This window comes from Brachyhypopomus gauderio, unplaced genomic scaffold, assembly GCF_052324685.1.
Source record: "Brachyhypopomus gauderio isolate BG-103 unplaced genomic scaffold, BGAUD_0.2 sc208, whole genome shotgun sequence".
In the NCBI taxonomy this organism is placed as follows: domain Eukaryota; kingdom Metazoa; phylum Chordata; class Actinopteri; order Gymnotiformes; family Hypopomidae; genus Brachyhypopomus; species Brachyhypopomus gauderio.
Window position 1 is genome coordinate 92,501 of NW_027507029.1, and position 27,500 is coordinate 120,000.

A 27,500-nucleotide genomic window follows, 5' to 3' on the forward strand; every position below is an offset into this window, starting at 1 on the left:
TTGATGGTTTTGGTTTGAAGTCTGAGTCCGTTTAACGTGTTGATGGCTTTCTCTGCGTCCTTTGGATCGATGTAGTTGACGAAACCGTATCCAAGACTCTGTCCTGTGAGTGAGAGAAAGGCAGAGAAAAGAGAGAGAAAGATAAAGAGAAATAGAGAGAAGGACAGAAAGAGAAAGAGAGAGATATTAGCACCCTGTAGCATTCGTGTATGAGAGTGACACAACCTTGTGTGTGTGTTTGAGTGTGTGGTCATTAAGAATAAACTTCCACTGGAAACCTCTGACAGTGTCTTGGCTTGAATACAGATTCTTTCTCCTGCCAGTTGCTCAGAAGGCCAAGCTGATATGGGCTGGACTGGGGCAAATGGCCCTACTGTGACTCCTCCCCCTCTCCAAACCCAGCCACGCCCCCTGCCCCAGCCCCCACCATTGCCATCTTCACAAACACAGGCGCACGGCCCATCAGTGCACACGGGCAGAGGGAAGTGTGTACACAGAGATCATCACAGACGTGAACCGCCACTGATACGCCTCCCAACGGCCTCACGAGGGGCGGCAGGGCCAGCGTTCTGGACGGGGCTCCCTGCATCCCTCTCTCTCTCTCTCTGTCTGTCCGGATAAAAGCTGATCTTTTTGTTGTTCCGTAAGAAGGCTCAGTGTGACGAGCTAAGTCTTCTGGGCTGACATCAGGGCTATGGAACTCCGTCTTAGAGAAACAGAAAACGCCGTATCCCCAGTGGAGCAGTGTCAAAAATAAAACAAAGACTGTTTGGGAAGTATTTGTGCTCAAGCCAGGAGTATTATTAGGGTATTATTAGCATATTATAGCACTGTGAGTAACTGCATGCCCCACATTCCAACCCCCGTTATCTATCCCTGACAGAGGGAGAGGACAGTGTGTGTGTTTGTGTGTGTGCGGAGCAGAAAGAAGAGTGGGAAAGGTTACTGTAAATGAAGTCAGCCCCTGAAACACTCTCACACAGCGCGGCAGGGATGCGCCGTACTGTGCTTAATGATACACTCGCATGGCAAACCCCGCTACTCCGTCACCCCCACCTCCAGATCATCCACCTCCCCCACCAGTCCTCCACCTCCTCGAGGGGCCCACAGCGCATCCCCGCGAGTCCCAGTGCGGCCCTGACTGATGGCGCTCAGGCAGCGGGTCTCTCTAGGCTTGTCTGTCAGCTCTTGCCTAAGGGTTAAGGGAAGCCAACTGAGGCTGCTTCAGTCACAGGAATTCCACCCACCAGCATAACAAACACATACACACCCACACACAGAAAGCCAGCACCAGGTTCCTCACTCAAGATAAAATACTAGTATATGAGACACACACACACACACACACACACACACACACACACACACACACACACACACACACACATACACGTGTTAACGATTACTGCTGTTGAAGAGAGTCTTAACTGTAATATTTGCAGAGTAATTAAGGAGAAGGCCTCAGTGTGTTCATCAATAATTCATATTCATGTAAATTTTTATTAGTTTCTCATAAAGAAGGAATTCAAAAAAGAAACGTGCGTAGGGTTTGAAGGAGCAAGGAAGATAGGTGTGAGGAATTTATTTTAGTCTAGTTAATAACCAGATTGAACGGCTCCAATCAAAGCCCAGAGAACGGTCCTACATAAATGTTTCATGGATTCTCAGAGCGAAACACATCATGTCTGTCTGCTCAGTAACAAAATGCAGAGACAAAGCTTCAAAGAAAAGATGGAAATGTCATCTGGTCTTCCTCTTACTGAAATCCCCCTCTTGCATGCACACACACACACACACACACACACACACACACACACACACACACACACACGCACACACACACACACACACACACACACACACACACACACACACACACACACACACATGCGTGCGCGTGCAAAAACACAGGCGTGGGAGAGAGCCTTGTGTAGACTGTGGGCCAACATAGGCAGGCTTGGCTTCCACTGTCACAATAGGAGCTCTCCCAGCACGCACACAGCCTGGCAGGATAACGCCCCATGTTGCTGCCTCTCTCTCCCTCTCTCTCTCTCTCCCTCCCCGTTCTCTTTCTCTCATCTATCTCTCCCTGTCATACATGCCCATGGCGTGTGCTGTCAAAAGGACACACTTACACAGTCACAAACATTACAACGATGTTTACACTTGTGTCCTATACACACGTAAACACACACAGGCCTATTATGTGCACATCAGGATATTAGGTGTGAAGTCTGCTGGACTTGGTAAATGTAAACAGAGAAAAACGTTCCACTGGTACACCAGTGCTCAGACACACACAGCCATGCACGCTCCATGAATCTTTCATGAAAGGAAATTCAGGAATTATAGATGTTATTGTTTAGAACCTGACAGTTAAAATAACAGTTTGCCAAAAAATGTGATTTACTCAATATTCCTGTCACCCAAAAGTAAGGAAGGTCGATCAGCCAGTCCGGGTGTCCGAATTGTGTTTCTTCAGTTTTGTAAGTGAGCTTGATTAAACATAGCTCATCTGCCCTAGTAAGGGAAACCTATGGCCAACTAGTACTGTGTGAATGTCGTAGTCACAGACCAGTCACACACGATGCATTAACCACAAACAGATTTGCTCGTGTCGTTTTTGACACTTTATGCTGTACGGTTACGTGTAGACAGATGCCCAGCTGCAAGGCTGCTGTCCTGCTGTAGTTCTTCAAGATCCTGTGGTTTCTTGAACACGCAGAAGAACACACAGTCTATTACTGAACACCTGTTGGTGCAGGAGCACCAATGAGTACCCAGCAAATGCTGGAAATGATGTAACATGATCATCTTGTAGAAAAATAGGCAGAGAACAACAGTTAAAAGTCAAACTGAATATTAGCCCAATATTATTTAATTAGACTAAAGGTTATATTAACTTGTGTATGTAATTTCAATTATATAGAATTGTCAGTTAAGATTGAAACGATGGAATGATGCATTGCACTTTAAACGAGTTTTTAATGAGGACACATCCCCACATTCTTCAGCTCCTCAGCAGGCTGCCTAGTCCTGATGATCGTTTAGGCAGAAATAATTAAGAAAAGTAATAATAACTATTTTATTATTATTGTTGTTGTTGTTGTTGTTACTGCGTCTAAACCAGAACGTGAGTTACCAGGATATGTACGAGTTGGTACGCATCAATAATAGCTCTATGTGTGGCCTCTGTGCTCTCGTTCGATGTGACATCACTAATCCAGTGTTTGTATTTTTTAGAGCAGCACCTCTTGTCTACTCATCACCACTGAGGATGAGGATGAGGATGAGGATGAGGAGGAAGGGGGGGGGGTACAAAAACAGGTCCGTGAGCAGATCCACTTTGCTATGTCTTCCATGCGGTGGTGAGAAGGTGCTGGCGAGAAGCGCTTCTCTCTGGGGATTATGATACTGGTTTGAAACCACAGGCTCCACAGCCAGGAGGTGTGACTAAGCCATTATGGCTCATCTTTCCAGCACCTGCATTCGCGGTGTGTGAGATTAGTGTCCGGTGGGTGTCCTGCCTTGTTTACACGTACAAATGTTCACATAAATACAACTCAGGCTACTGCTTTCTTTTGAGGTTGTTTTGGCATATATCAATATTTTATACATACTTTCTGCATATTGTGTAGTGTGTCTGTAATGTAAACAGTGCCTGATCTCATATTTAAGTAATTTTGGTGTTTCCAATAGCACAACAGCTCGCTTTCAAAATCTTCACACTAGACTAAAAATTTGAATAATTTCAATCTTGGCCTTTAAATGATTGGAATTGTTGAAACATCATTTAAAGGTCCAGTGCTCTGACTGATTGAGAATGAGAGTAAATGGTGTTTAAACTCTGTGTTTCCTGCAGAAGACATGTCCTCCTCAGTCTCCGGCGGCCATGTTGTGCCTGCAGTTTCACTCGGCAGACCTGAAACTAACGTCCGCGTGGGGAGAAAGTGCGGCGAGCACAAATCTGCACAGGAAACCTGACAGTTCTCTGAGCATGTAATGCTAACTCACCTCGATAGCATGAAGCTCCCCAGACACCACACAAAGTAATGAATTTGGTCAGTCTTAAATTTAGTCAGATTTAGGATGTGGAAGGCACAAAAAAAGCAGAGGAGGGAAAAAAACCCCTTCAATTTGTCAAAACAAATGTATCACCATTGCTGGCTGGCTGGCGTTTTGCCCTTGCTGCTACACAGAGTACGGAGAAGGCTGCTCTCTGCTGAAGACACACCTCACCATTTTCAAGCCGTTCTGCTCGACCAACGGCAGTGCAGAAAAAACACAAAAATACGACAAATTTCTTAATGCTAATCGGATTCCACGTTAGTCAACTTGAAAGTAAACTATGACTTCATGACTTTTCTAATTTGCTCAGTAATCTTCCATCAAAGGAGATGAAGGCTTGAGTGGACCATAATTGGATAATGCGCTGTGTTATGATATAAGTTTGCATTATAAATGTTGTTTATCATTAACTCTAATGGCTTTAATTCAGGCCATTCGTGCTACATAAGCTACATAATTCACTCAAGGCCGCCTAAGTGCTCTCTCAGACAAAAGCTAAAAGCAGCTCACCATATTCTAATTGGATTTTCATTAAAGATGTCTCCTGCCTAGTGTGACTCTGAATGCCACAGGCATACCTACAACTATGGTGGTTTAGCATGGAGTCCTTCACTGATGTCCATTTAATGCAAATACAAATTCCCTTATTTGTTTTTGCCATATTCTGGCACGTATACACAATTGTGATTCATCTCATCCAAGAAATGTCATGGGTTTGCTTTATGGTTCAGATATCATGAAATAAGATGGGATAACACCAATATAGCTGATTTTACTAACTGAGTAATAAACATGCTGTATTTAATTGATCTTTTATTATCGCATTCCTAATTTACATGGTGTTAAAATGCACTTAGCATTCTTCCTTTTATGTCCACATCTTTTTGCATAACTTACTAGATTTATGCAAAAGACAGCTGAAGCAAAACCTGGTGCTGCATATTTGAAAAACCTGAGGTTAATTTTGATTTCATCTACCAAAACGAGGACATTTTATCCCCAGAACAAGACCACGCAGCTGTTCCACCTCTGAAGGCCGGAGCTCTTTTACACCATACGCAGAAATTCACCTCCATTGGACAGCTTAGCGGGAGGAGCGCGCGTCCTTCTCCAGAACACACACACAGGCCTAGATCCAATTGTATTACACGGCCTGCACCCAGCCTGTGTGCCAATTGCTGTCCTGTGGCAGTGTGTGATGAGTTCTCCGTGGCCCTGGCCGTCTCTTTTAGATGACCACATGGCATCTTCTCAGAGTGATGAAATGATATTTCATAGCGCCTAGCGCGATGGGCTGGGAGGAGCGCCCTTTGTGCTCCGATCGGCGTTACCGATGTCTGCGGCTTCTCTACCGAGAACACCCACCTCCCCACCAGTCCCCCTCCCGGGCCGTCGATCGTGTGGCTCCCTCCCGGTAAACAGCGCGGCACAGGAGGCGGACGCGGAGCTGTCAGCGAGTCTCCCTGGCAGGCTTGCGGAGCGACTCGCCGGTGCCTCCCGCCCCCAGGTTCTCCCTCTCTCTCGCTAAGCCGGTGCCTCCGGTGCCTTGGCGACGAGCCCAAAGCGCGTGGGTAGTCGGGCCCGGCCAGGAGGAGCTGAGCGTGTGGGCGCACCAACGGGCAAACCCCCCCCACCTCGCAAATCTGGGACACCCCGACGAAACTACGTCAGAGCGGCGCGTGCGAGACGCCGGTGGCTGGCAGCTGCCCCAAAGGCTCCGGGGGAAGCCCGTGTGGATCGGTGATATGGAGCTCATGGTTTTCTCTTTTCCCTTCATGCTATGCAGACATCTGTGCTCTACGGCCTGGACATGGTGGAGGTTTGGGGCGTAATGAAGGTATGGGTCGTTTCCTCAGCTATGGGATTTTCATTAATTCTCTTTATGCTGTTTTTTTTTGTTTGTTACAGACGAAATGAGACAAACTGTGAAGTAAAGTTTACGTACGCAAGTTTACATGTCACATAATATAAATTGGCTTCAGTTGCTTTTTAGCTTGTGTAACCGTTACACGTTCCCTCATACTTTCACCGCACTGAAATTGGAATTCATCAAGGCGACATATTGTTTCTCTGGCAAACACTGGAATATTCATGATCTCTTCTGTCACCTCTGTCTGTGTAAAGTCTGTGTAAAGTTTGTGTAAAGTCTGGTCAGTGTTTGTATAATGTCTGTCACTGGAAACTTTCTTGCGAAGATTAAAGTGCTTATGCGAAGCTATATGACACATTCATGTTGACGCCGGCTAATTGTTCTGTTTCACACTGCGGTATTCCATATGTGCTCTTGAGCCCAAACATGAAGCTCAACACATTTTTAAAGCCTGTAGGTTGGCCCCACCTCCTCTCTGTTCATTGGCAGCTTAAATATTCATGGACCTAGGTTGGCCCACCCCCTCTCTGCTCATTGGAAATGTAATCTTTCATGACACTAAGTTAGCCCTGCCCTCCCATTGCTGTATTGTCAGACTCTCTCAGAATTTTTTTTGATCGTGCTGTGTGCCCTGGACACACTGATCCGAGATCAGCTGGTGGTGGCGTTACTGCTTGCTCGACCCCGGGGCCGCTGCGCACAGATCAGTAGCACTGCAGATGGCGGCGCCAGCGTCACTCGGTGTGCCAGAGGGACGTGTAACTGAGCGAGCAGCCGTGCTGAGCGGTGGGTGTGGGTGGGGGTGTGTGTGGGGGGCTCTTTGATGTCGGCTGAGTAAGTGTTAAACACAGACCGAACTGGTAGGAGCATCACTTCCTGTGCCAAGCCACTAACCACTAGCCAACGGCATCTGTGGACTGGGCAAGAGACGCACAACAATGGAACGAAGTGGCAAACATCAAACACGCCTCGGCAACGGGGTGTGAGCCATTTTCTCTTCGAGGGAACAGGAAAGAACACTGGCCTGGTTGTCTGTGCTAGCCTGAATGTGTGTGTGTGTGTGTGTGTGTGTGCGTGTGTATGAGAGAGAGAGAGAAAGGGAGAAATGAGCAATTTTTCATTTTTAATCACAGAGTAATTGTTTATCGCTTACAGAACATGAACAGATGACTTTTCTGTTTTTCCACCCTCCTCCTCCCCAGATGGAAAACCACAGACGCAATCGATCCGTAGCCACGAGTACTGTTGCTCTTTCCTGCCTTGTCATTATAAACACAACTCATTCCTTAGGTTTTTTTTTGTTTTGTTCCTCCTTCCCAGGGAAAATGCAGACAGGAAAGTAGAGAAAATGGTCCATGGGGTCAGAGAAGCTGACAAGAATCCAATAGCTCTACTCCCCTCCAGGCCGACGTCCAATCAGACGTCTCTGTTGCCCGGGCCCTCCTAGCTTGAAGCGCACACTGTTTAGTTTATTATTTTTATGTATTCCATTAAAAGTTTTCGTTGGAGACGCTGCCTAGCGCACGCGTGGGGAGAGAGGGGGCGGAGGGGCACTGTTGGTGGGAGATGTGCGCATTCTGACCTGAGGGATTTTCAGCTTGTTTCAGGCCTTTTAAAACAAAGACTCTGCACTAGGTTAGCAGCATAGCCATCTGTTTAGCTCGCCGCCTCAAACAAACCCTCGCCGTAATGATTTTTAAAATGCTTTCCTCTCCCCTGGTGCTGGGATAAAATAGTTTTTCGCTGACAGAATTTACACGTGATGAGGATAAATATTGACCTTAACCAACCACACGACGCACAACGCATACTGTCTTTCCTGATTTTTGTTTTAAGCTGAGAGAGAGAAAAAATGAAAGGATAGATCTTAGCCAGCTGAAGGAAGTGGTATGTGTGTGAGTGTGTGAGTGTGTGTGTGTGTGTGCTTGAGTGCTGGCCTACGCAGACACACTGGCCCCTGTGCTTGTATTTCAGCATTAAATAAAAGATTAAGCCTCGGGTCTCTGGTGTATTGCATACACAGCAGGGAGGTGAGAGGAGAGAGAAATGTGTGTGCGTGTGTGTGTGTGTGTGTGTGCGTGCGCACCAGTGGTGAAGGGTAAACAATCTGTGGTGGCACTTCAGTGGGCAGCAGTCAGCCGGGCGTGTCATGGAGCGAGAGTGTTAGCCGCAGCTAATGCTAACTCATCCGCCCGGCGTCTCATCGAAGGTGACGGGAACGAGGGATAGAGGGCGTAAAGAAGGCCGCCCCTCCTCACCTCGCTGACGCTTTTGAGCGTCTTTGTAAAAAGGTTTGCGTGTGTGTCGGAGGGCTCGGAAAAGCGGAGAGGAGCGACTTCCCTCCGACATCCGTCACCTGCGGATGAAAAGGCGAGCGCGGCGCTCGGGAAGACCGATCTGGTCAAATATTATGACATGGAGGCTCAGACGCCATCCGCACTGTATAACTGGGGCCCGCGCACTCTCTGTGTGAGCCTGTCTCCCTGTACCAGACCTGAGACTGTAGCTAATGATGGCGACGGCCTGTGCACACAGCCTCCTGGCACCCTGCGCTTTCTCTAAGAACGCGGTGTGCTTAGTTAGTCTAAAATTCTGAACTGGGAAATTGTACCCAGGGGAGTAGAGACACAGATAGTAGAGGGTGTGTGCGCATGTGTTTGTGCGTGTGCATGAAAGTATGTGTGTCTTTGTGTGGGTGTGTGTGTGTTGGGGGGTTACAGAAAAGAGGGAAGAAGAATATTTATAAGGCGCTGTACTCTCCTAGAAAATTTTGGAGACTCAGAAGAGACAAAAAGTAGCTACTTATGTGGGGACGAGCTGGCTCTCACAAAGAGGGCTCCAGCAACACACAACTCCCCTAATGCCCCCATAAGAACTCATTACCTTAATACCAACACCCTCTATAGTATTTATACAACAATCACATTCCTCGTCTGTCCGTAGAAGACCACTGTGATGTGAAGTAAAGTGAATACACAGAAGGCATGGTGTGCACTAATGAAGTGGTGTTTGACGGACTACTTGATCAGTGTTCTTCACGGTGGAGATGTGTCCTTATGAAGGACTCTGTAATTGGAGGATGAGTCCAAATGAGGTGTGTCAGACCGGACCCTTTAAGGACTGCGTGTCATCAAGCAGAGCACTTGAGACTCGTTGGCTATGTGGAACCTGGAGGAGGGTACACCTTAGTTTGCTCCAGTCTGGCAGAACCGACAGGTGATGGCCAAACTGGGCCATCTGCTAGCAAGTAGCACCCGTGACCCACCACTGGTGGCTGACGGCTGCTTCTTCCTCCCTCTCCCTGTCCTTTCTCCCCGGGCTTCGTGACCGTCTCACCCCACCCCCCTCTTTGTTTAAAACAAACCGGAGGCTTTAGGCCCGACCCTGCTCTAATGAGATTATCCAGAGCGAAGTGTCACTAAGTAGGATATAAAATGGAAGCCATTATCTGGCATTATCTGCTAGTCGCCTCCCCATCCATCTGTGTGCCACCCACATAGCCACTAGTGGGGGATTAGGGCCGCGATTAGCAGGGGAGTACTGCTTACACACCTCTGTGTGTCCTCTCTCTCTCTCTCTCTCTCTTTTACCCTGGCACTGGGCTCCAACCTGCTTCCCCTGCACCTCGGAGGGTGGCACACGCCTCTCGGCCGCATTAGGACACGGCTGAGCGCCGCTCCCAGGCCTGGGGCCCAGAGGGGGCGGGCTTTCACCTCCTCGCCTTCGCCTGCCGTTCGGGGCAGCGGCAGGAGGACTTTCCTCTTGCCGATCCATTTTCACACCCGCCTGGAGACTGTGTGGGCTCTGATGCATCTAGCCTTCGGGGACGAGCTGAAGATGTCGGGTGGAGTATTACGTAACGTAGGCGGCTGCTATTCACGTCCCCGACTCTGCTCTGCTCATGCCCTCCACTGTTCCACTGGCTCCTGTTCTCACATGGATAATAATGCCCCACCATTTGCCCCTCTTTGCCCCTGAGTCACCTCATTTCTTAGGTTCCATCCACAGCAGTTCCGATGAGTTTCATTCCTCTTACAGCCATAAGGGTCCCTCATCTCTGCCCCGCCCTTGCCCCGCCCCTCAGCCCGCCCCCTTTCCTGTCGTACCTGTGATCTTGTCACGGACCAGCTTGCAGGACTCGATCTCGCCGATACTACCGAAGAGGCTGCGGAACTCCTCCTGGGTCATGTTCTGGGGCAGGTAGTTGACGATGAGGTTGGTCTTGCTGTCGTCGTTGGGGCCGCCGGTCTGCATGGGCGACGGGCAGCTGCGACTGTTACTGGAGGGCCCGTTGGCCGTGGCCGGGTTGGGCCCATTTGTCACCTGAGGCTCCATGTTGCTGATTATCTGTGTAGACGGGGGGAGAGAAGACAAGCCTGAAGGAGCTGCTGTCTAATGACAGAAGACTACACTATAAACTCACATAATTCTTATACACAGATTAAACGCTGATATCACGACTGATAGAAATTACTTTGTCAGAATGCATTAGCCATTGTGCCTTTTAGTACAGGGCTGAGAAAGAACATAATTAAATATGTGAATTTACATCAGTTTGGCTGGTTTTACACTTTCAGAAAATTATTGCCACCCACACAACTATTTTAAATGATTATTAATTGTCTCTTAATGTGGCAAATTGGCTATGTAAATAGTGTAATTCCTGTTCTATATACCAGAGAACAAACCAGTGACCGTTTTCACTGACAAAAAAACCCCCAAAACAAAACGCAGTTCATGTTATACAATATAAAGAGATTAATATTTCCTAGATTGTCAGAATGTTGTGAAGGTTCTCCTCGACTCTCTACATCTGTCAGCGGACGGTTCTGATTTTGAATATTTTTCAAAGCTTTGCTCCTCCCCCCAGCAGCTGTGGGCGTGGCCTGCCACTCGTTCAGCCGGATGCTGGAGTGACTGGAGCCGAAACGTCTCTACATCTCCAAATTCCCCGATCGTTCTGCAGCGCCTCTAATCGTATAAAGGCGTCAGCAAAATAGGCGCACACGTGAAATAACTGTCCTCACTCTTCTTCTTCTGGCGGCTGGTGAGATAACGTTGGCTCGTTGATACCCGAGGTTTATAAGTTTATATGCGTGCGCACGAGTGTTTAGAGACAGGGTTATGTCTTCTAAAAGCCGTCCTCCTGTCAGATGTATTAAGGGGGAGAGACAGGACAGATTCGAGGGAGTGGAGATCTCCCAAGACATCGCTTCAGTCCAGGATCCTGACCTCATTATTCACAGCACGCACACGGCACCTTGCTGACTTTTCCATCGTGCACCGTGTGGTTTAAAGCGACTGGATTTTTTAGGAACCAGCTACGGGGTCTCACATGGGTACCATCACCGACAAAACATTTTAGTCAGCACTACAACACAGTAAAAAAAAACACCTTCAAAGGGAAAACCTGCATCAACCTGATTGTGTCTACTTGTGAGCAGGCTGTTTCCCGACCATATTTACCATGGTAACAACCCGACCTCTCACTTGTTGTGCTGTAATTTCCCACCTAGATTTAGGGTGAAAAGATGGAGGGCAAAGATATCCTAATGTTTCCTCCTGACTGATTCAAGATGGAGGACAGCTTATGTCCAAATACAGCTGTTGATATTTTTAGCTCTTCAAAAAATATTCTGTCTGTACTCCAATTGGTCCTTGGTCCACGGTTATAAAGGTTAGCATATTTAGAAAGGTTAATAAAATTCACACAGGAAGAAATTTGGTTTCCTCTTATTCTAGAGAAAGGCCTAATTTTTATACTGATTATATTGGATAACAGAGCAGACATGGAAAAACCTCAACATTTTTAATTATAGAGGTACCATATTAATTTAAATTCCACTACAGCATGTCCATCAGCTAAGACTTCTGGTTCTCTGGTTGAAAACTAATTGCTTTCTAAAAGAAAGACTGGTTTGGTACTTTACAGACTCTCCTTTGAGATCTAGACTTAAATTGATTTTTCCCTCCTCCATTTTCTGTCTCTGCACACACACTTGCAGTTTCATATATGGCTAAATGATGCGGGCAACCTAGAGGCTGTCTGCACATGCCCGTATAAATGATGCTTCTGACAGCACACACAGCATAGTGAGACTCAGAGGGGCACAACAGTTAATACTGCAGTAGGACCTGATTGTACATGTTTGTGTGTGTCTCTGGCAGTTGGCCTGTCTGTGTCTGTGAGTGTGCATATCTTTGTGTGTGTATGTGTGTGTGTGCGCATGTCCTCCTGCTATTTTAATAAAGAAAAGTAATTTAAATGCTTCAAATCAAACAGAATGAATTATTTTATCCACATAAAATATTCAATATAAAGGTCCCCCCCACCCAAAAAAAGAAAAAGAAAAAGTTTGAATGGTTATGTTAGAGTTGCCACCCACTCCCCTTCGTGGCCACTCCAAAAATGCCCCCCTATTGTCCTCCAGTGCTTAAGCTGCTCTGACTTCCCCATTACAGTTCACCCCGAGTACTGCGGGGGGCAGTGTTCCTACTGCTGGTCCCTGTCGCTCCTTAAAGAGACCCTGCCATCAGCTCCTCGCTTTCTCTGACAGCGTCTGATGCAAGTGTGGCTTCGCGGCCCAGAGCCACGGTGGGCGATGGGGGCCACGGCCTATGAACCGGGAGCTCACACGCGGGGGAAGACGGCGTGCTGGGTCAGGGGGGCTAAACGTGACAGGTGTGGGGAGCTGCGTGTTGTATATGGGAAGATAGCATCTCCAACAGCGGTTCATATACGGTACAAACAGCCGGAGCAGGAGGGCAGGAGGGAGAGTGGGGCGCTCCCTCTCTCTCCAGACAGGCCCGGCTGGGGCACGCAGGCCTGGGAGAGGAAGCGGCAGAGAGAGCAGGCAGGCTCAGCCTTCTGAGAGGCTTGGGTGTCAGCCTGAGGACACATCATCTTCTCCCAGATTCAGCCGAACAGCAACCCCAGATTACACCCCTTTATTTCCTCAAACGTATTTTCTGAACACAGAGCTGCTCCACTCGGGCTGTGTGTGTGTGTGTGTGTGTGTGTGTGTGTGTACGTGTGTGTGTGTGTGTGTGTGTGTGTGTGTGTGTGTGTGTGTGTGTGTGTGCACGTACGCGAGTGGGAAGGAAGTGGTTCTGCCACTCTGCCTTACATAAGTGCCTTAGAGAATGTCAGCATGGGGATAAAAATATGGGTTCAACCAGTCTAATGTCCCTGAGTCAAGCACAGCCAGGGGTGTGTGTTGGTGTGAGTGTGTGTGTGTGTGTGTATGTGTGTGGGTGCACCGTGGAAGGATGCACTGCACTGTGTCTCCCTGCTACCTGCCACTGAAACTCTGCTCTGTAATGGCCTTATTAGCGGTAATCCTGAAATGTCAGGCTCAATTCTAATACATGTTTTCACTGATAATGCTCTCTGGTCATTAGAGTGTCCTGGGGGTGGTGCATGTCTCAGTGGAAGTGTGATCTTATTTGTGCGTCCTGTGTCAGCAAAAACCAGGGAGAGAAGCACTGCCTGTAGAAAACCAGGCACAGACAGAAATTAAGGAGACAGTTGTTATTAGAAGGGCAAACACAGCTGCATTAATACATTTACACGCTACTGTATGACTCTTCCCATCCGCTAACGGTCTCGCCCCAGCTCCGCTACAATGACACACGCAGCGGAGAGGGCTTAAATTTTCACGTAGGCTAACTGAAAAAAGACGTCGACATCCACTAGAGGCAGTGTCCCCTGACCCCGCTAGCCACGGGGTCGCAGTGTGCGCCCGCCCGCACACTCTCACAGCACACGCCGACGCCCAACTGTGGGCAAATGTTTTTTTTAAACAAGCAAATAAATAAATAAACAGAAATATATAAATAAATAAAAACCTTTAAAAAATGGCAGTAAGTGGGTGGCAGTCTCCTTACCATCTTTGGCTGTGTCAGCAGTCCCTTGTCAGCCCAGCCCTGGAGCTGCGGTAAGTCTGCCTGACGCCACTGAGTCTCTGTCGATCCCTACGGGAGGGGGGCAGGGTCAAAATTCAGACAGGCCTGTTTTTCTCTGATACCAAAGCAGTCCACACAGCCCTGACGGTCTCCAGGCACACTAAAACACACTGGCGGCTTTTCTTTCCTCATTTAGGACCTTGCAGAGATTTCGGCAGAGCCTCTGTGGTAATGAAGCGTGTGGGGGAGGGTGGGTTGGGGTTGGGTGGGGTGGGGGGGGCAGATCTATTCAGTGTGACTTTAAATTTGGTCAAAATTCAGTTTGATCTATAGCATGGGCTCGTAAAATGGCTGTAGACAATAAGCAGGTTCACAAGGCGGATTATGGTATTTGTCATATCAAATGGAAGGGAGATGATTCTTGACTGTATTCCATAGCTCAAAAGGACATTTTTAAGGATTTTATTTTGATACGTTGGGGTCTCTGAAGGTGAAACAGCGCAAATCGGTGTATGTTTAAGGCAGCCCCTGGGTTCGTGAAAGCCCCCAGGTTTGCAGACCTTTCAACGAAGATTGGGCTCAAAGTAAACAATACCAGGGGCCAGCCATGATCACAGCTGGAGTGTAAACAGCCAATTTAGGAGGAGAGGAGAGCTCCACACCTGACCTCTCCTTCCATGGGGCGGTGGTGACGGAGCTAGCGGGATTGGGGCTACAGTGGAGGGGGTAATGGGAGCCATCCAGTGCTGGATGATGGAGGATGTTGGGAGTGAAAGGGCCAGTGACATGTCAGCAGGGCATCTGTGTAGCATTAGCACGGGATGGGAGAGGGGGCCAGTGGGAATGGGAGAGAGGACCAGTGGGAATGGGAGAGAGGGCCAGTGGGAATGGGAGAGAGGGCCAGTGGGAATGGGAGAGAGGGCCAGTGGGAATGGGAGAGAGGGCCAGTGGGAATGGGAGAGAGGGCCAGTGGGGATGGGAGAGAGGGCCAGTGGGAATGGGAGAGAGGGGCCAGTGGGGATGGGAGAGAGGACCAGTGGGAATGGGAGAGAGGGCCAGTGGGAATGGGAGAGAGGACCAGTGGGAATGGGAGAGAGGGCCAGTGGGAATGGGAGAGAGGGCCAGTGGGAATGGGAGAGAGGGCCAGTGGGGATGGGAGAGAGGACCAGTGGGAATGGGAGAGGGGGCCAGTGGGAATGGGAGAGAGGACCAGTGGGAATGGGAGAGGGGGGCCAGTGGGAATGGGAGAGAGGACCAGTGGGGATGGGAGAGAGGGCCAGTGGGAATGGGAGAGAGGGCCAGTGGGGATGGGAGAGAGGGCCAGTGGGAATGGGAGAGAGGGCCAGTGGGGATGGGAGAGAGGACCAGTGGGAATGGGAGAGGGGGCCAGTGGGAATGGGAGAGAGGGCCAGTGGGAATGGGAGAGGGGGCCAGTGGGAATGGGAGAGGGGGGCCAGTGGGAATGGGAGAGAGGGCCAGTGGGGATGGGAGAGAGGGCCAGTGGGAATGGGAGAGGGGGCCAGTGGGAATGGGAGAGAGGACCAGTGGGAATGGGAGAGGGGGCCAGTGGGAATGGGAGAGAGGGCCAGTGGGAATGGGAGAGAGGGCCAGTGGGAATGGGAGAGAGGACCAGTGGGGATGGGAGAGAGGACCAGTGGGGATGGGAGAGAGGACCAGTGGGAATGGGAGAGGGGGCCCAATCTTAAGGGCGTACTGTTTATTTATTTATCTTTTGTTTTGTTTTACATGCCACCTTGGTTTTAGTTTTAGTGAGGACCGCAGGGTATGACATAACATTCTTAATTGCTATGGTAATGAAACACTGCACATTCATCGTTCAGCACAATCCCGCGAGAATTCATATTAAGATGCCCTCTGGTCAGGCCACTAGCACACATCATCTCCATGAGCCGAGACCTAACTGCTGATAGCATGCTCCTGATCCTTCAGGGTGGGGAACGGGAGGACACAGCAAACTGGTGCACTAGATTCTGCTGCATCTTCTCCCAGTAAGGTTCTAAAAAGCACTCAGTTACTCTGGTTTCACAGGAGGACAGATTAATGTCCTTAGATAACGGGAGGGAGAGGACAGACTATAAATGAATTCATTCTCTATTTTCACTGACCTTTTCTCAAAGCTTATACGCTGCAAAGTGTGAAATATGAGACAACGGTGGAATACTTTCAGATCTAGCTGATGGTCTAAGCTCTCTTTCCCTCTCCCTCCCCCCTCCCTCTCTCTCTCCCTCCCTCTCTCCCCCACTCTCTCTCCCCTTCTCTCTCGTCCACATTCTATCTAAGCCAGAGCCCATGAAGCACCGTCATGCGTATGTCGGACAAACATACATTCAGACGTGAGAGCGGATTAACGGACAGGTGTTTAACACAATGCCTTACCAAGGCTGTTTTGAGCTATGTGCCAATTTGCGTCAGGTACGTGCAGGCCTGTGTGAACCCCGCTACTTACTGCTTCCCTGCAGTGTCATTTCCAGCCTAACATTAACCTACACTCGTTTGAAAACTTAAGTGGCCAGCCTTGAATTTTCATTAAGAAAATACGTAGGTATTTCACCATGAAAGGAAGTGCAGGCTAACATTGTTTCACAGCTAGAAGCAGCACATTACAGAGGAGTAATAAGGAGGGGCGTCTCACGCTTCTGCTCTCAGAATGGAATGGAATTTTGGCAAGAAGGGTTCGAAAAGCAATAATTGTACACCATCTTAAGGCGTGAATTGCTAAAATGGAAGCAGTTTTGATATAAACCAACTTACACTATGGCTCTGTGAACAGAATCACAGTTGCAGTAAACTACCCCATCATCAAAATGAACGTCAGGGACAAACAGCTCCGTGTTGACAGAACATACATGATAAACAGCAATTTGGCTCAGTAATATTGGAGAACACTGCAAAGCATATGTGTGTTTAAATGGGTAAATCAGAACACCTGAGTAACCACAGCATAAAGTAAAACATACTTGTACTCTTACTCTCCTCTCTCACACACACACACACACACACACACACACACACACACACACACACACACACAACTGCGTGACATTATTAATATGAATATCAGAAATACTGATAAGGCAAACCTAATTGTTGCAAAAGCACTTCACCTCAATGGCATGCTGGTGTTTTTGTACCCATATGCCCCATGCAGCCTGACAGACCCTTAAGATGGATCCTCTCACTGAGCATCATCATCATCATCATCATCGTCATCCTCATCATCATCTAATCGCCCATTCTTCACTCACCCTTCATGCAGACATTATGGGCACCACTAACCCCACCCACACCACTGACTCCGCCTGCACCACTGACTCCGCCCTCGAGCGCACGAGAGCATGCATCTAAAGAGAGGGAGCCTCCCACAAAATGGAGGCTCACCTGAAGCACCACTTGGAGAGGAGAAGATCCCACTGGCCTTATGACCCTCTGCCCTCCCAGCACCGTGTGCTCCTGCAAGGAACGTCCGCCCGAGCCGCCACGAAAGAGAGACGAGAGCAGCATTTATGAGCTCCTCACAAACCTCCACCACTTCTTCGAGCGTTGTGGCAAGCACGCAAGTTTATTTGCACTGGCAGAAATATGGGGAGCTGCCATTTCAGGTCCCATTTTTGTTTTCCATCTCTTTGACAGCAGGAATTGTACTATGGAACATTAGCCAAAGTAATACCCCCAGCACAAAGCAGATTACCACCCTGTCTATCCATAACCCTCCGTGGTAATATTCAACTGGAAATTAGTTGATCAGAAATTGTATCTTCTCTTAATTAAAATCACGTTTTATTCTAAACAACAGACAGAAACATCCAGACAGCTGGGCAGCCCCGTCGACAGGGGGGACAACCGGGTCTGTTGTCCCGGGCCCCAGGGCCAGGGGGGCCCATCAAAGAGCCCAGCAATTTATTTTTTATTTAAAGTGTATAATTTTTAAATAATCTTGAAATCTTTCATTAATATAAAATAATTCTGTACTCAAAATAAGCTCAATGGCTAAAATATATATGTTTTTTTTTTACCTATCTGCATATTTTCCATTAAGTGCATACACCCCCGCCTCCCACTGGAAAATGGTTTGATCCAGCACCAACCGGAACCGGCTGGTACCCACCCAACAGCGGGAAACAGTGGTGGATAGTTAAAGTAAATACAGAAATCTGGAGTGCAGAAAAGAAAGGAAAAATATTTACCTAACGAATTTTAATGTTGCATTGTGTTCCACGTTTGAAAAGTTCTGGAATTTAGGCTAAAGTACTTGAAAATGTTTGAAATTGTAACTACATCGTTTCACAACAAATAGCTGTCTGACTGAACAGTTCTCGTGAAGACGTTAAGATTTGAGGGCGTTTTGAAAATAAACATCCATTAAATACTGTGATAAAAAGCGAATTATTTCCAATCATTTCGATTATATGTATAAATATTTAACTTAATTAAGTTTAACGTGCTGGAAAATATTGAAATGGACCTTGAAAGTGACGTACAAGTGCTTGAATTCCACCTTATAAAGGTGTATGAACCCTGCAAATATGACTTTGTTCATTGCGCTGAGGCGCGGCGCGGCGCGCGCGAAGTTACAAAATTCGAGAGGTGCACGATCTCCGAATCAACAGCGCGTGAGGCCCTCGCGCACGGCGATGCGACTGCGATTACGTCATTTTCGCGCGAACCCTCGCGCCGCGTCAAATATAGTCAGCTGTCAGAAACAGCTTTGATGTGTGGCTATATTATATACTATATGCCATAACTCAAGGATTGTCTGCTACAGAGAAAATTCAAATGACGCGGGGGGGGGGGGGGGGGGGGGGGGGGGGGGGTGGCACATGAAACTTTCTTGTCCCGGGCCCCAGCAAGACTGTCAACGGGCCTGCAGCTGGGAACACACCTCTCCCCATCATTATCAAAGGTTGTAGTTCTAGAAGCTGTGTGTGTGCGTGTGTGTGTGTGCGTGTGTGTGTGTTTGTGCATACACATGCATGCTGAAATACTATAGGGGCCCCGCAATGTCAACATTCATTCAGCAACGAGCTTTTACATATTCCCTGTGTCTCCACAAAGGGTCAATTAGGTTCTGGGTGTATTGATGTTTCGTTTTGACTGGGTGCAGTTAGAGCAGGCTGCATCCACCCAGCTCCAGTAGAGCCTCAGGGCAGGAGGAGGATCTGGAACCAACCCAGCACTGCTGTGCCACGCCACGCATCCTCTCTGCTCAGTTCCTCCGCCAGCGGTCCACAGCTACATCAGCAAAACGCTTTCTCCACCCTCCCCTTCTCCACCACCCGCTCTCTTTTCCTAAAATGTTTCTGGACATGAAATGTTTCCGCATAAAAGCACTTTTTCACTCGACTCCCGACACTCTATTCTTTCTCCAAGTAGATGCTTGCTTAGCAGAAGGGATTCCTCTATATGTCCCTCGTTCCATCTCTGTCTCTCTCTCTCTCTCTCTCTCCCTCCCCTAGGCGATGGTGGTCTGTCTGCTGCAGACGGCACATTGGAGGTCCTGATTGCATTAGTCCTTACATTACTGCAGGTGTCGTTATGTGGTGCTGGGCACGGACCGCTGTGTGTCGCTCCCCCTGGCCCCTCCCCCTGGCCCCTCCCCGCTCGGCCCCTCCCCTTCCTCCGCCCTATGCCTCCCTGCTCCCCTCATTCTTCAGCTGTGCCTTCCGATTATCTCGACGCAATCTCTCTGACCTGTCTCAGCAAGGACGAGACTTTACTCCTGTACAAATCCAGAGGGTTGATTTATTTACCATTAAGAATAATGTGGAAGGCTGTATGTTGTAGGACACATCCAAAATTCTCAAATACCCAGCCATGACCGTGCCAACGGTTGTTTCAGTAAGACAAACGCTTTCTTCTCTGTTTCTTCGGCACACGTTATGTGAGAATTATATGAACAGTAACTCTTTTAGGGCCTAAGGCTGTTTTTTTTTCCTGAATCAAAATTGGTGAGGATAAAAAATGGATTGGTCAAACGTTCAATTACTATTATTAGTAACAGGCACAGTAAATCATATTTAGCCTAGTGTCATTTTTTTAATGGAAAAAAAGAGATTTGTGTAAAAACCTAGAAGCAGGCTGATAATAAGGACACTTTGAGACCGCTCTGTGTAATTAAAGAAGCTAATTATAGACCCCAAACAAGCATTCTTGTACCACTTAATTTTTGATGAGTTCAAAACAGCTTCATAAAAGATGGATTATTTATGGGAAGGAGAGACGAAGAAGGATAGATGTGAGATCAGGAGAGGAGAGCTGAGGAGAGGAAAGGAGGAGAAGAGAGGAGCAGAAAGGAGGAGAAGAGAGAGAGGGGTGTGTGTGTGTGGTGACTGGTAGCATCAGTGCTACTCTGTTTTCCTCTGGGCTACGGCTCTAGAGAAACACCTGCGTCTCCCTGTCCAGTCTCCATACCCGCAGACCACAGATCAGCTCCCTCGCTCTCTCCCTCCTTCTCTCTCCCTCTCTCTTGCTGTATTCTATCCCTGTGCGTGGGATCTTGTTGGCCTTAAATTAACCTTTCTTGCAGCTTCTCTGCAGAGGCGAATTAGCGCCCAGCCTGACACCGCGGCTAATGTGGTGGTGAGGTATCTGCCATGTTTCCCAACAATGCTAGCAGGCTAGCGTAATCCTGTTTATACGTACATGACAAACTGCAGAACTACTTCACCACGATGACTAACCTGAGAAATAAACAGAGAACACTGTATATTCGCTACAACCCAAGAGCAAAGTGCTCAGTGGATGATATCTGATCATTATCATGATGTTAAAAATATGGTCTACGCATTCATTCATTCTCTTTCATTTCGATTCAACAGGACATTTTCAGATTTCTATTTCCGCCTACGATCTGCTCCATTGGACAACATTCCAAGGGGGAGTGAGTTGTGTGTGTGTGTGTGTGTGAGAGAGAATGCAGAGTCTGCCCCAGACCCGTACAGGCCACCAGGGGGTGCCTGCCTTTATTTGGACACTGGCTGCCTCCCAATTCTGTGTCAAGGCAAGCAGAAAATTGGTGAGCATCTTGATTCTGGGATGACACTCCAATGTGTGTGGCTCCAGACGCCAGTTCTCCACTTCGGCTCCCAGCTGAAATGTGAGAGGGTCTGGCCCTCTGCCTAGGCAGCCAGAGCACAGCCACAGGCCACAGGCCTTCAGGATGCAAGACACACACTCACACACACACACACACTTTCAACTGTGAACGCATTAAACATACACACATCTGAAAACATATACACAGACGCATTACTCTCAGTGACAACACATCTCATGGTCTGTAGACCTTCACCCTGGCATCCAGCATTAACACAGCATGCATGTCAGATGCAGCCGAGAAAGCCTCATTAGATGAGATGGTGCACTAGTTCTGAATCAAAACACATATAATAGCTGAAAATTCTGAGGATGTGTAGCTATTTCTCTAAATGGACCAGTGTTATTAGGAAACGGGGTTCGTGTGCGATGGTGATGATCAAAGCGACAAAAAGTGGTGTGTGTGTGTGTGTGTGTGTGCGTCAGTTGCCTGCCTCAGTCTGATTACCAGTGACAGGCTCATGGATACACTCATGGATTCATCCTCTTTCTGACATCTCCTTTGTTTTACATATACTTTCTCTCTACCCCATACACATACACACATGAACAATTTTTAGAAATCATAAATCCCCATAAAGGGTTAAATTGACTCCCCCCCCCCCACACACACACAGCCTCTCAAGCCTCTGGGTGCTGTGGCAGCTGCGTTGCGTTATCAAAGGTGACCTTGCCAGCGATTTTCTCTCTGCCTCCGATCTGCGCTTTCATGTCACTGAGCTGGATCTACTGGATCACTGAGAGATCACCATTACTCTTCCTTACCCTGCAGTGTCATGTGACCGGATCTACAGCATATGACAGAGTGCCCGCACCTGCGTGTGTGTGCACGTGTAGAGTGCATATGACAGAGTGCCTGCACCTGCGTGTGTGTGCACGTGTAGAGTGCATACGTGTGCCCCTCCGTGTTTATGTTTATTCCATGTTTTTCTGGGTGTGCACTTGGCCGCGCTGTGTCAGCTCCTGGTGCCGTGTTGCCATGGCTTCAGGGAGCTGGCAGGTAGTGCGATGCGGACACACCTGTGCAGCTTCCAGACCCCATGAGTGTTTTCACGCTGCACACACACGCTTTGACCCACACACATGCACCTCTCACTCAAGCCACACTCACACTCCCCCCACACACAAATGCCCTACACACACACACACACACAAACACACGTGTCCCACACATTACACATACATGCCCCCCCCCCCAAGCTTCCCCTCACCCACAGTCACAGTTATCACAGTTTAGGCTGTATCACTGCTGTGGACATTTTGGCTTTAAACTAGATTTAAGCTTCTGTCCTTGTCGGCTAAAGCGCGTACTGCAATGTAGCTAATGAAGTGAAGATGGAGGCTTTTTGTTATGAACGGCACACAGCACAGCAAAACACCTCTGCCTGTGTTTTCCTTTTAATTATACTCTCTTTTTAAGCCATTAGGATAATATTAGTTCATTATAGCAAGGTAATAAAAGCCGTATAAAGAGTCTGCAAGGAAGCGGGGGCAGGAGATAGAGGAAGTGAAAAGAGCTGACTGCTACTCCTGAGAGGATGGAGAGAGCTCATGAACACACACACACACACACACACACACACACACACACACACACACACACACACACACACACAGACACACACACACACAAACCCGCAGACGCTGACACACACACTCACACACAAGTACACACACATACCCACAGACGCTCACACACACACACGCACACAGTACACACAGACCTGCCACATGCACACACACCACACATACACAAACACACACACACACACACACACACACACACACACACACACACACATATATATATATATATATATATATATATATATATATATCTATAATATATATATATATATATATATATATATATATATATATATATATAACACACAAACACACATGTACTCTCACACACAAGTACACACACTGCAAGGGTGCATGAGCACACGTGTACACACACACACACACACAAGCACTCTCACACACAAGTACACACACACCGCATACACACCTACGCGATCGATGAACGTAAACACACACACACACACACATACACACACACACACACACACACACACACACACACACACACACACACACTCAGACCCTGGAGTGAGGCTGCAGTCAAGCTAATCCAATCCCAGCGTCCTTGTCTCTCTGCAGCTGCTCCTTGTTGCTCCGCTCCCGACAGTCAGACAGTTTTTCCCCTTATCACTGCTCCCCCTGCCCTCCCCCTCCTGTTCTCCACCTCCCCCTGCCCTCCCCTCCTGTTCTCCACCTCCCCCCTGCCCTCCCCTCCTGTTCTCCACCTCCCCCTGCCCCTCCCCTCCTGTTCTCCACCTCCCCCTGCCCTCCCCTCATGTTCTCCACCTCCCCCTGCCCTCCCCTCATGTTCTCCACCTCCCCCTGCCCACCCCTCATGTTCTCCACCTCCCCCTGCCCTCCCCTCATGTTCTCCACCTCCCCCTGCCCTCCCCTCCTGTTCTCCACCTCCCCTGCCCCTTCCCCCTCATGTTCTCCACCTCCCCCTGCCCTCCCCTCATGTTCTCCACCTCCCCCTGCCCTCCCCTCCTGTTCTCCACCTCCCCCTGCCCCTCCCCTCCTGTTCTCCACCTCCCCTGCCCTCCCTCATGTTCTCCACCTCCCCCTGCCCTCCCTCATGATCTCCACCTCCCCCCTGCCCTCCCCTCATGTTCTCCACCTCCCCCTGCCCTCACCCCTCCTGTTTTCTTCCACCCTCCTTCACTACACCCCCCCCCCCTCCGTCTCTCTCCATCTCTCTCCCTCCTCTGTTTCCTTGGTGTAGCCTGTATTTCCACTACTGCGAAACAGTTCTCCCATTCGCGGCCCCTGTGCTCCGGGGTGACTACTGAAGGCCCCCCCCCCCCATAACCCCTCCCTACCGCCTCCCTGTGGCCACCACTGCACCCTGGGGACGTCACCACTGCCGACGTGCCGTGTGTACCACCTCTCAGCAGCACAGCACCTTTAGGTAGCCATTTGCTTCTGTGCTGCGCCTCATGAAAACACTGAAGCATTTGTCTTGATATCACAGCCCAGACATGAAGCACTAGGGAGTAATTAACCGCAGAAGGCCTTTAATATACGACATTGGCTTTAGCAGAACGCTAGTCAAGGCCTCCCTGTAGGTCGGGCAGCTTCAACCGGGCTTTGCTCTGCTAGCACGCTCGCTAATTCCCACAAGGGTCGTGTGGACCACCCCCCCCCCCCCCCCAGCCGGCCACGCCGCTGTAGTACTGACTCATCGTGCTGCAGCTTTTCTCTGTTAAAAGCGGAGCTGTGGCGGCCCGGACGAGTGGCGCCTCCGGCTCGGCTGGCCAGCCTGACACAGACCTGCCTTCACCTCACTGGACTCAGACGTTCCCCTGGGCAGCAGACTCTGGCGCGTGCCGTGCTCTGACTGCAATGCCGTTCAGGTGATTGTAACATCTGGGCTAGTTTTGCAGCACTGCAGGCTAGCAGATATTCCATTTGTTCATTTTGTTTTTGTTTTCCCGCTTTCATTAGGCGACGACAAATGAAATGTGAAGGTTCGTTAAAATTCTCCAGTCAAAAGAGTAATCAAAGCTGACACTGATAATAATAAATAACAATAAAATAAAAATCTATTATCTACAAACAATGCAACAGTAAATGAATCCATGTTAAATATGTTAGCTTCCTGCTAACGTCACCTTCATTGCCCGTTTGCTCCCAGCGGTTGCTAAGTGGTCTGCGGCAACGACCCACCCTCTTTGTTGAAGATGAGGATGACAACGGAAACATGTACACAAACACTAAACCACACCCCTCACAAACACTAAACACACCCCTCACAAACACTGAACACCCCTCACAAACACCAAATACACCCCTCACAAACACTGAACACCCCCCTCACAAACACTAAACACACCCCTCACAAACACTGAACACCCCTCACAAAACACCAAATACACCCCTCACAAACACAAAATGCACCCCTAACAAACGCAGCACACCCCTCACAAATACAAACACACACATTACATAACACAAAACACACTGTGACAGAAGTGAATGAAGAAGGTAATCAGCTGAGATACAGAAGTGAGTGTCACTCAGACGCCCCGTCCTGACCCGAGCCGTCCCAAACTGACCCGTCATGAACCGAGCTGTCCTGAACCAAGCCGTCCTGAACCGAGCCGTCCTTACAACACTGACGATTGCAGCACTTCCTGTAGGCTGGTGCCCATCAAAGTCCATGTCAGCGCAGGACAGGGGTCAAAACAAAAGACGCCTTTGTCTCTACATTACGGGTCAGGAGACACACGAGGGCACTGAGCCGTGTGACTGCATCTGCCGCAGCATCGAGACCGAGAGAACGCAACGGAGAATGCAGTGAGGAGAAAGTCCCGCAGAGTCAGAACAAGACCATGGGGTGTGGCCCGCATCCCAAACAGCAGATTAGCGCTCCGCCAGCGTCCTCCGACGGACCGGAACGTGCCCACGGAGACGATCGAAGCTCATGCAGTATGTGCTGCAACATACAGGGTTTATTATACACAGATCTGCACCCCAGCACGGCCCAACCATGTGGAGGGTGGGGCGGGCGGTGTGGGGCAGGTGGTGTGGGGTGTGGGCGGTGAGGGGCAGGCGGTGTGGGGCTGGTGTTTGTAATGACGCATCAAAGTTAAAAGAGTTAAGTTAAAGCCGTAAGATACGACTGCATGACAATAACAGTAGAAAGTGACTGTTGGGGTTGCTCTGATACAGGCCACCTTCTTGTGCTGAGGGTCTGTTCCTGCACGAATCAAGCTGACAGCAGGATCGGTGCTTCTACTGCCGTAGAAGACATACGGGGGGCAAGTTTTCTCAATACTGATCCATTGTGAAATGCCAACAGTGGTATCTATGGTTACTATTCTGATCAAGATTAGTGTACCAGATTTTTTTGGTACTAGTTTGCCCTTTCTCTGTCTGGCAGCATGGTCAGAACAGTCATACACTACAGACTGGTGACCCCACGACCTCTGTGACCTTTTAACCCCAGGCCACTGACGTTCGGAAAAGGAGAACCACCTTTGGACATTTACACTGTCTGCGTCTCACCGCTCATTGTCTGCTTCTCATCTCTGCCCTAATCTCACTTTTGGGTCCATTTTTTTTAATACTCCCTGTTCCCAGAGCAACTGAAACGGTGACTTTCCACCCTCCATTTCATCCGCTCCGCCGAGGCTGCGATGATTGAGCAGAATGGGAGCTGTCTTTATTTTCCACACGTGCGCCTCACTCAACCCGCACTGGCGTTTCACCACGTCGTGCTCCGCATTCAGAGTTGTCACTAGAATCACCGTGGAGACGTTCTACATGTGCCTGATGGGTTCAGACTGAATGACCTTGAGGTGTCCTCTAGCACCGTGTGGCAGGTGAGTTTAATGACTAGACCGGGGGGATGGGTGGGGTTAGGGTGGGTCGTGGAGAGAGTGTCTGGACTGAGCTGGCTGCGGAGGTGGGAGTAGGGTGGGGTCGGGGGGAGAGAGCTGGGCGGATGATGGTGGCGGAGGTGGGTCCCTCCGCTGCAGACGCTGTGGCTGTCTGTTTCCGGAGAGCAAAATGTAGATCAGAGAAATGTGCAGTCTGTGTACAGTCTCAGGAGAGGCTGCCACTCCAATCCACCCGTCTGTAGGAACACCAAAACACACAGGCGGAGGGAAGGAGGGAGGGAGGGAGAGAAAAAGAGAGAGAGACAGAGAGAGAGAGATAAGGGGCGACAGGAGAGACAAAGAAAAATGGAGAAAGAGTGAGAGAGGCAGATGGAGATGGAGAGAGCAGAGGAAAACGGAGAGGCAGAAAGAAGAGGGAAGCTTCCTCACACACGTGCATCGATGAACCCGGAATGATCATTAGCCTCCGAGGTGTACCGGGATACGTGTTCATAGAGGGAGCGATGCGTGGGATATGTACGTATGTGCACACACGCGCGTGTGTGTGTGAGAGAGACCGACAGAGAGCGTGTGTATCCAGCTGATTATCGCCTCTCTGTGCATGGCACTTTGAATTTGCACCAGAGGAATTAGGGTTGTGCTTGTGAAGTCTGCTCCCTTAAGAGTGCACTCACTCCCCCCCTCTCACTCACACTCACCTCAGCTATCTGCAGGGAGAACGGAGATGAATAAGTGAGAGAAATCACTGTGGAAGCCCTATTAAAATTTTAACTAAAACGTTTTGTTGGTATTTCATGTATTTAGCCTTCGCACAAAAAAAAAGGAACGTGCTTTAAAAAGAACACGTATAATTGAGAAAATACTCTGGAGCAGATTTTATTTGAATAAATTTGGCTTATTAACCTTTGCTTGTCTAAGATAATTTGCCATCCAAAAGATGTCAAGACTTCCAAAATTGCCCCACCTAATTTCCTGCCAGGAGAAATGTCGCAAGACACTTAAACGCTATAATAGCTGTCAGCTTAGCCGTCGCTATTAGGGCCCCTTTTAAATGTGCCTTCATGAGGAAGACGGCAGGACACCAAAACACAAAACAAAGCACAGAAGCGTCTTTA

At 48.9% G+C, this 27,500-nt stretch overlaps 1 protein-coding gene and 1 long non-coding RNA gene across 7 annotated transcripts in view; one reads left to right on the forward strand and one right to left on the reverse strand.

The window, feature by feature from the left end:
* elavl4 (ELAV like neuron-specific RNA binding protein 4) overlaps positions 1 to 27,500 on the reverse strand; it is a 71,696-nt gene that overhangs the window by 19,261 nt on the left and 24,935 nt on the right. For all 6 annotated transcript variants that reach the window (XM_076995454.1, XM_076995452.1, XM_076995455.1 and 3 more), the window contains 3 exons: positions 13,826 to 13,912; positions 10,045 to 10,285; positions 1 to 103 (listed from right to left, as the gene is read on the reverse strand). The exon at positions 1 to 103 is cut by the window's left edge and continues 1 nt beyond it. In XM_076995454.1, coding sequence (XP_076851569.1) covers positions 1 to 103; positions 10,045 to 10,285; positions 13,826 to 13,912 — 431 coding nt within the window. The remainder of the gene's footprint in view (positions 104 to 10,044; positions 10,286 to 13,825; positions 13,913 to 27,500) is intronic.
* LOC143502770 (uncharacterized) lies at positions 2,977 to 6,264 on the forward strand. The gene is made up of 3 exons (XR_013127166.1): positions 2,977 to 3,514; positions 3,863 to 3,999; positions 5,072 to 6,264. It is a non-coding gene; the product is annotated as an uncharacterized LOC143502770 (long non-coding RNA).